This window comes from Rhinopithecus bieti, unplaced genomic scaffold (assembly GCF_001698545.2).
Source record: "Rhinopithecus bieti isolate Rb0 unplaced genomic scaffold, ASM169854v2 scaffold_2439, whole genome shotgun sequence".
In the NCBI taxonomy this organism is placed as follows: domain Eukaryota; kingdom Metazoa; phylum Chordata; class Mammalia; order Primates; family Cercopithecidae; genus Rhinopithecus; species Rhinopithecus bieti.
In genome coordinates, this window is record NW_016804232.1 from 1,322,786 (window position 1) to 1,332,756 (window position 9,971).

Sequence of the window (9,971 nt, forward strand, 5' to 3'; positions counted from 1 at the left end):
CCCATCTCTACTAAAAATAGTTTTTAAATTAGCTCAGCATTGTGGTGTGTGCCTGTAGTCCCAACTACTTGAGAAACTGAGGGAGAAGGATTGCTTGAACCCAGGTGTTTGAGGTTGCAGTGAGCTATGATTGCACCACTGCATTCCAGCTTGAGTGGCAGAACAAGATCCTGTCTCATTTTTTAAAAACGAGTATCTTCATCTTTTATTATCCAACATTTATACAGGTTATTTTGTTTACTTCTCTTATTGCATGTGCTATTGTGCTAGTCTCTAAAAGTATAGTAATAATAGTGATTACCAGATGCCCTCTCCTTTCTATACTTTAAAGGAAACATCTGAATATCTAAGTGTTTAAAATACTACTCATAGGAATTTTTGTAAAATCTTTATCAATTTGTAGTTTCTATTTATACTTTATTTTGTTAGAAATGATTTTAAATTTTTTCAAATGACTTTTAGCATTTATTAATAAAACATGTTTTTCCCCTTTATATTAATGTTGATGCAGGCTAGGCACAGTGGCTCATGCCTGTAATCCCAGCACTTTAGGAGGCTGAGATGGGAGGATAGCTTGAGCTCAGGAGTTGGAGACCAGCCTAGGCAACATAGTGAGATGCCTGTCACTACAAAAAAATCAAAAACTTAGCCACGTGCGGTGGTACATGCCTGTAGTCCTAGCTACCCAAGAGGTTGAGGTAGGAGGATAGCTCAAGCCCAGGAGATCCAGGATGCAGTGAGTTGTGATCTTACCACTGCACTCCAGCCTGGGTGACAGAGCAGGACCCTGTTTAAAAACAAAAAATAGTAAATGCAATGAAATATTATTGATGTCCTAATATTGCAGAAGTTTGCTTTCCTGGTACAAAACCTCTTGAATTATTCTTTTGATAAAGTACTACTAGGTTGGTGCAAAAGTAAACCCCAATTACTTTTGCACCAACCTACTAGATTCTTTTCTGGATACATATTCACAAGCTAACTTGAATTTTGGGGTTTTTCTGATACTATCTTTATGAAGTTACAGTAAGGCTGGCTTCATGAAATGATTCAAGGAGTTTCCTCTTTTCTCTCCCCTAAAATGGTAAAAATAGTTTAAGAATCCATCATTCCTTAAAGATTGCAAAGGACTTAATGTGAAACTCCCAAGTCTCCGTGACATTTTTAATAGTAGATATTTAATGTCCAATTTTCTATGGTAATTAGCTTCTTCATGTTTTCTACTTCTTGGGTCAATTTTACTAGAAAGTCATTCATATCTCCCAGGTTTTCAAATGTGTTGCTTTTGAGTTTTAGTTGGTAATTAATATTTTAATCTCCTTCTGCATCAGTGGTTATCTCATTTCTCATTCTTGTATAATTTTGTTCTCTTTAAAAATCAGGATCATGACAGAATTATCTATCTTATTGGTGTTTTCAAATAATACAAAAAAGAATTGGACTTACTTATTCAAGTTTTGAGGTTTTCTATTTTATTCATTGTTATCTTTATTGCTTACTACCATTTTGTTCCTAATAAAGATATATACATATGTCTTAATACATTTACAGTAATAAAATATACATATTTATAGTTTACATATTTTTTATTTGTGGGATGCCAAATTCTCTCTGGAGATTTAAAATTGTAACATGAACCAACCACCCACTTCCACACACTCATGGTTCTTACTGTGCTTATTTAAAAATTTTTTTCATAGATTTATGATCTTCTAACAAAACTTATGTTACTTATATATAGCTTATTGTTTATCCTGTCAATTTTACATGACTATAAAGTCCACAAGGGTTGGGAACTTCCGTCTGTTCACTGATGTATCCCAAAGCCTAGAATGGTGCCTGACACAAGGTAGGTGTTCAATAAATTGTTAGATAAATAATTATCACATGACTCATTTTACCTAGGCAAAGTGCAAAACAGAAATACTACAGGTGTTCATTCATTCACCAAGATCGAGTTCAGCATCTACTATGTGTCAGAACTGTCCTGGTGTTGACACAAGTCCCCACCCTTACCAAACCAACAGTTTAGGGCATATGAACAGGAATGGGAGGCAGAAGGATACTGTGGATCAATGAATAAATATATTGGCTTTACAAATGTACTCTATATTTCTTACTAATCTCATATTGGCTGCAGTACCTCACTTTTCGATTCTATTATCCTTTACTCCACAATCCTAACAGTTTAAAATGTCAATTTGTCAAATCCTTTAAACGCAGAGGCGATTCCAAAAGAGACCAAGTCTTTGGGCGGTAATTGCCCATCAACTTTACTACCTTTGTTTACCAACGCGCGCGAGTGTAAAACCTAGACCATGATAGGACTACGGTGGAAACGGAAGGTGTTTCACTGAGGGTACCGGCTGCCTTCTGCAAAGGCGAAGGTCGCGCCGGCCACGCGAGGAAATCTGCCTCGCTCACAACTCACAGGCGCACATCAACACTTCGCCAACCGAGGGAGCCCAAAATCACCGCAAGCGAGACGCTCTGTCGGCGGACACCGTGCACAGCACGCCCATGCGCACGCGCAGCCCCTCCCGAGCCTCCACTCGCCGTCTTCGCCCAGCCTTCGGACCGGAAGGAGTTGTTGGCGCTTCCGTTGGCCTGCGACCCTGTAATTGCCTGGGTGATGTCGTGGGTTCAAGCAGCCTCCTTGGTCCGGGGCCCTGGAGACAAAGGGGACGTGTTTGACGAGGAGGCAGACGAATCGCTCCTGGCGCAGCGGGAATGGCAGAGCCACATGCAGAGACGAGTCAAAGTAAACGTGGTGTGGACGGCGCGGGGTGCTGGGTTGTGGGAAGAGGCGCGGAGTTGTGAAGAAGCTGGGTCCAGAGTGGCCCCAACCTGGCCCGGCGCTGCCCTCTTTATCCCTAGGAACCCGGTCCGACCCGCGTCTTGCTAGAATTTCTCAATGGTTACTTGAAAGCGTGTAAAACAACAAGACGCGTTCTTTGAGAGCCTAGGGGGTGCGTTAGAAGCTGAGGACCGACCAAAATTAACTATGTCTAGACTTTGAACAGTTTGCAATTTGTTGAGGATCACAGGGAAAGGAACTGGGGAGAAACATACACTAACTATACCAATTATGGCTATCAAAGGACGTGTACGCAGTTTATATGGGTTGCTTGAATGGGTGGGGAGCCTAAAGTTAAGGAGTGGTGTTTATCAAGACACATTGAAAAGATGAACTAAGCATGCTGTCAGAGGGCAATAAGGGAAAACTAATGTGGAATACTGGTGTCTAGGTAAGGGAATATTAAAGTTGGTTTCTTTTTTATTTGTTAGATGTAAGTTTTTCATCTCTAATTTGTCTCACTGTTCATTGAAACTGAGCTTAATTTCTGTGTGCAGCCTTCAGAACCTAGTTCTGGGTGAGGACCAAGTATGAGGTCCACGTCAACTTTATATATTTGCCAACCATTAAATTGCCGCTAAAACTGCAGTTGGAAATCTACCTTGTTTAATATTTCAGTAAAGTGGTATTTGCTTAGCCCAAAAACCATGTTGTCAATTACAAAAATGCTTTATGTGAGACTGGGGCTATGCTAGTAAGTATTGAGCATCTTTTGAATGCTGTGGCACCGTGAGAGATGCAGAACGAAATCACTACCCACATAGCCTTTGCAGGTTAGTTGAATTTAGGTATTATGCAAAATTTCTGAAACCAGACTTCTCGTCATCCTTTTTAAAACAATTTCCTCTCTGCTTTGCTCTGTCTCCTCACCCACCCACACCATTCCAATCAGTTGGCAAGAGCCCAGACTTGTAATTTTCCATGTATCCTTTTTGTGAATACATTGCTGACACTGGGTTTTGTTTTTTGTTTTTTGATCTTTTGAAGTGGTTAGAAAAGTTTATTTTGTGCTTAGGATATTTTTCTAAGGCATCACAAGTTACACATCCAAATTCTTCAATGATATAATATTTTATATTCTAAAGGAGAGGCCTTTAAAGAAAACTTGTACATTATTCTACTATAAATCTAATTGATTCACCTACCAACAGAGCCTAGAAAGAAAGAGACATTACAGAAATTGTCTACTACATAATGATCAGTTGATTCATTGTATTTATGGTTTTCCTCCTTCTTGTAAGGTCAAAACTATGTATTCTAGCTCTTTAAGGAGTAAAAATACACTAAATGTCCTATCCTGTTGATTTCTACCTGTGAGATACCACACAATATTAGCAGTCAGGAAAGAACAGGAAAATACGAAGTTTGTCTCTTAAAAAATATAAAAATGTATGGTGAAACCCCGTCCCTACTAAAAATACAAAAATTAGCTGGCCGTGGTGGCATGCATCTGTAGTCTCACCTACTTGGGAGGCTGAGGCAGAAGAATCACTTGAACCCGGGAGGCGGAGGTTGCAGTGAGCTGAGATCATGCCACTGCACTCCAGCCTGGGTGACAGAGCAAGACTCCATCTCAGAAAATAATAATAGTAAATATATATATAGAGAGAGAGTTATGATTTTAAAACATCAAGCATTACAGACTGTAAAATTAAGTAAGAACTTTCTGTATGAGGCCAAAGATACATTTAAAACATATACAAGAAGATGTTTTTTCCTGAGTAGAATGCAAACTTTGTTTTATATTAAGCTTCTGTGAATTTTCAAAATGTGAACTACCAGGGCTTTTCCACATCAGACGAAAATCAGGAATGTTCACCTTCACATCCAAAAGAAAATTTTNGTATGAGGCCAAAGATACATTTAAAACATATACAAGAAGATGTTTTTTCCTGAGTAGAATGCAAACTTTGTTTTATATTAAGCTTCTGTGAATTTTCAAAATGTGAACTACCAGGGCTTTTCCACATCAGACGAAAATCAGGAATGTTCACCTTCACATCCAAAAAGAAAAATTTTTAAAAAAAAAATTTCAAGTAGAAGTTCAGCAAGAATGATTTAAAATCTGAAATGAATGGCCAAAATTTTAAATTTTCAACAGACAGTTCAATTTGATGGATCTCTCATTAAACTTCAGTTTGAAACAACAACAAAAAATACTGTTTACTAAAACATAAAAAACACTTCCAGGAAATTATCCAATTTGAAAAATAAAAAATGTAACCCATAGTAAATAAGAAAAATACAAGAGAAAATCATTTATTGGAATCAAGAGAATACCATGGACTTAAAAACTTAAATCATTAGCTTATCCTATATCACCATGTGTAGAAAACTGTAACTAATTAATGTAAGATAGTTTTTATTAGTTGCATAACCTAAAAATATGAGGAAATTTTGGAATCTATCTTTAAAAAGACCACTGAATTGTCACTGAAATATATATTTCTTGAGACAGTGGGCAAAGTTCCCGTTTATGGGAAATATCTTCCTTTTTTCACATACATGAAACTGAGAAAAATTATATCAAATGAGAAATATTTTTATCTAAAATCTTAAATACCCCAATAATGCAATACTTGGGAAATGTAAATTTTCAAAACTCAGACTTGAAACAGGTTATTATTAAACAAATATACATAAATCTTATTGTTTGGCATGATTTTTCAAAAATTAGAGAACTATTTAAACCCCATACTGTGCTTAAATCATATTTCAAACTTACATACCTAGTGCTTTTATGTTCTGAATGTAGAGTCTTCAATTTAATGACAATCTAGACTGAACCCTGTAATATACAAGCAAGTCACAGTTCACTTCAAACCAAAAGGAATAATCAGTCTTCTGTTTTTATCAAAATCATGATATTAAGATAACTATACAATTTAACTAGGATTTATCTGTGGCCAGTGATGGACTCAGAGAGCATTGTCTTATGGCATTCTGTGAAAGTCTTTGTTCCTTCTTTACTTTTGGCTTCTTCTGAAACATCTTCTTCATCCGCCTCTTGTTCTTCCTCCAGTTTTTTCAAAGGTTGAGCAGATTCTGATAATAATTTTTTTGAAGGGTATAGCTGTGGTCTGTGCCTTTTTGAAGGACAAAGGCAATCTGCCACAAATATCATACAGAGTTCTAATAACAGTCCAGAATGCAGAGTTGCTAAAGTTGCTAAAAACAGTATATGATCCCCACACTGGCAATCAAGGTCTTCACTAAAGTAGTTATGGCAAGTCCTCATCCTCATAGATAGCTGAAAGAGTGCTGACATACTACTCATCTGAACAGAACCTGGACCAAACCATGATGAAATGGATTCAATACTCTTCCACTGTTTATCACTTATAAAGTTTTTGAAGTCCTTCTTAGTCCTTGGACTCTGAAAGTGCCCAAATTCACTATCTTTACAATGATAAATAGTAGGAAGAGCAGTTATTGTAAACTATTCAGTCAGTCCTGGCTGCTCTGTGACATCCACTTTCACAACATTAACCTCAGATATTCTCCCCATTCAGCAAAACTTTCGCATTACGGTTGAAGGTTTTGACAAGCAGGGCACCACGGGGCATAAAATTCTGTCATCCAGCCTCCTTCCAGCAGCTCCGTCCAGTTCTCGTCCGTGATGATGCGTATGTTGCTCTGCTGCCTGTGGGTCCAAGGGAGCACCCCAAAGCAACAGTACCAGGACTGCCAGGGGAACTACAAGACTCCTGGAAGGTGCCATGTCTGCCACTTGCCCACTTCACAGCAAACGTGGCGGCCCAATACTAAGTTTTTTAAAAACTGTGATTATCAGTGTTTTGAAAATTGCCCAGTAACTCTAGACCTCAAAAGTGGATAAGTAATGATAAACCAGTAATAAACTTATGAGAAGCATAGTCTGCTTTAGTTATATTGTTATGCCATATTATGGTCAATAACACAGTAAAGCCCTAATTCATCAGCTTTCTAAATTGGTTCTGTACTTTTCTAGAAAAGCCTACATGTGGTATACTCGGTGTTAGTTACAGCTGCAGTTCTCCATTACTTATTTTTAGGAAGGTTATAGAGATGGAATAGATGCTGGAAAAGCAGTTGCTCTACAACAGGGCTTCAATCAAGGTTATAAGGAAGGCGCAGAAGTCATTTTAAATTATGGACGACTCCGAGGAACATTAAGGTAATTTTTAAAGTCTAAATGCTGAATCATTTTAACCTCAATACTACCGGAGGATGTTTCTGTAAAATAAAGTGTTTAAACTGAAGTGTTTTTCCTTGTGCTAAATACGCTAAAGTGTGTCACAGAACATAGAATTATATTGCCTTCAAAAAGTCAAAATCGTTATCAGCTCATCCACTTTAATATGTGAACCACATATTGTCTTTTCGTGTGCAAAGAAATGGTAAGAAGATGTATACTTCTGCTACCTGAACAATTATCTATCTCATTAAAAGGTCTTCAGATTTTGAATAAAACTTTTAATACTTCCACACAATATGACAGACCTCTAGACTAGAAGTACATGATGAAAATAGTTGGTAATTAAGAGAAAATTGATTTCATTTACTTTAGTCCTGAACATTGAATACTTGTCAGGATGCCATTACAATAATGGCATATATCAGAGCCAAGTGGTCAAATGATACACAGAGCCAGGAGCCTAGCAGCGTTGTCCTCTTTGATGCTTTATACCAAGCTTGTCCAACCAGTGGCCGGCATATCACATGTGGCCCAGGACAGCTTTGAATATGGCCCAACACAAATTCATAAACTTTCTTAAAACATGATGAGCTTTATGAGATTTTTTTCATGATTATTTTCTTTGTCTTTTTTTTTTTTTTTTTTTTTTGAGTCATTAGCTATCATTAGTGTTAGTGTATTTTATCTGTGGCCTGTGGCACAAGACAGTTCTTCCAGTAAGGCCCAGGGCGAAACCAGAGATGGCAACCTTGTTTTATACCCTTTAAACTGCCTTGGTAGAGAAAAGAAAAAAATGCTTCAAAGAGCACTCATTTTAAAGAAGAGTAGATGATAAAAGTTAACAAACAAAACCGAAAAATTTATTGTGTTGGGTTTTAGAAAATCCTAACTATTAGGAACCAGAATTTAGTCTGCTACAGTAGGAAAATAGTCAAATGTGAATATTCACATCATCAAGTTAATGTTATATAACCTTAGAAAGCTACTGCTGAATCTTTTCTATCAGTGGATTCTATTTTTAAATACTTTTCATAATCATTATTTTATGACATGACTATGATATTAAGTCTGTTAGGACTGGAAGAATTTGTACCTTTTTCAAAGAAATTGTTAGTAGTTCAGCAAACAATGTCTACTCTGTGACATAAGTCCAGGGAAGTGAAGTCTCTTTAAAACTTTTTTTCTCTAACCTTCATTCTTGATGGCAAGCAACTATATGCTTAGAACAATGGTTTTCAACTTTGGTTGCACCTTGAAATAAACTCTGAAACTTTAAAAAAAAAGTACCCCCAGAGATTCTGATTTAATTGGTCTGGAGTATAATCTGGGCCCTGATAGATTGCAGAGCTCTTCAGGTGTTTCTAATGTGCATCCATGATTGAGAATTGCTAGTTTAGAAGCTGTTTAATGTCCTTAAAGAAGAAACTAATTTTTCTTTCTTGGAGTTGTATTCATCTTCAACAGATATTACATAGTCATAAGAGAAAAGTATAAAATCAGGAAAAGTGTATATAGAGTTGTGAAAGAGGGGTTATGGGCCGGGCGCGGTGGCTCAAGCCTGTAATCCCAGCACTTTGGGAGGCCGAGACGGGTGGCTCACAAGGTCAGGAGATCGAGACCATCCTGGCTAACACGGTGAAACCCCGTCTCTACTAAAAAATACAAAAAACTAGCCGGGTGAGGTGGTGGGCGCCTGTAGTTCCAGCTACTCGGGAGGCTGAGGCAGGAGAATGGCGTGAACCCGGGAGGCAGAGCTTGCAGTGAGCCGAGATCGCGCCACTTACTCCAGCCTGGGCCACAGAGGGAGACTCCGCCTCAAAAAAAAAAAGAGGGGTTATGAATTATAAACAGTTTTATGGTTAAGTCCAATTGATAAATAGTCTTATATTTTTAAGTCCTATTTTGCTATTTAACCCTTGTTTATATTTTTGTTTAGTGCTTTGCTCTCCTGGTGTCACCTTCATAATAATAATTCAACTTTGATCAATAAAATAAACAATCTTCTGGATGCAGTTGGCCAGTGTGAAGAGTGTGTGCTCAAACATCTGAAATCAATCACTCCACCATCCCATGTTGTAGATTTATTGGATTCCATTGAGGACATGGACATTTGTCATGTAGTTCCAGCTGAGAAAAAGACTGATGAAGCTAAAGATGAAAGACTCTGTGAAAATAATGCTGAGTTTAACAAAAACTGTAGCAAGAGCCATAATGGGATAGATTGTTCATATTTAGAATGTTGTAGAACACAGGAGCATGCACATTCAGAAAACCCAAGCCCCACATGGATTTTGGAACAGACAGCCGGTTTAGTTAAGCAGCTGGGCCTATCAGTAGATGTATTACAACACCTCAAACAACTATAAAATTATCTTCCCTTTTCTAATGAAAATAATGTTCAGAACATTTGGTTTCCTGACAATCGAAATTTGTACTGGTTTCTGCATCAAACACCTCAACAGTAGGGTTATCCTTTATGGAAGATTGAAATTAACACTATTGTCTTCAAAATTAACACTATTAAATGTAATATAAGCCTTTTTTCTTTGTTGCTGGTAATTTTTATGTAGTTTAAGATATGGTCAGAAATTTCCATTGTCATTGACATTTCCAAACTTGTGGTCAAAATGAATTGTTTTCAGACTTATTAGCAAAAGTGAACAAGAATTAAACATATTTAGAAGGACCTATCCCTACTATATATATATGTAGAGATATATATATATATAGATATATATGTAGATATATATTGAAATCAAAAGAGACTGAGAAACTGAAGCAGTGTTTATGCTGTTGATTAAATGATTAACAGCAAAATACTAAAATCTTCTGGTTTTGTATTGATTAAAAGTAAGGACATTCAGTTTTGTGAAAAATATAGAAAATATATTTTATGCTAAAGTTCAAGGAAAATAGTTTTTCTAAGTAGTAAGGAAT

General features: G+C 37.0%; 1 protein-coding gene and 1 pseudogene across 2 annotated transcripts in view; one reads left to right on the top strand and one right to left on the bottom strand.

Moving 5' to 3' along the window:
* Window positions 1–2,481: 2,481 nt before the first annotated feature.
* The window catches only part of YAE1 (YAE1 maturation factor of ABCE1), a 53,107-nt gene continuing 45,617 nt past the window's right edge, over window positions 2,482–9,971 (top strand). The window contains 2 exon segments of the mRNA XM_017867381.1: window positions 2,482–2,761; window positions 6,892–7,013. Of these exon segments, the coding sequence (XP_017722870.1) occupies window positions 2,633–2,761; window positions 6,892–7,013 (251 nt within the window). The 5' untranslated portion in view covers window positions 2,482–2,632.
* On the bottom strand, window positions 4,725–6,883 carry LOC108526576 (thioredoxin-related transmembrane protein 1 pseudogene; annotated as a pseudogene). The gene has a single exon (XR_001884558.1). The product of XR_001884558.1 is annotated as a thioredoxin-related transmembrane protein 1 pseudogene (transcript).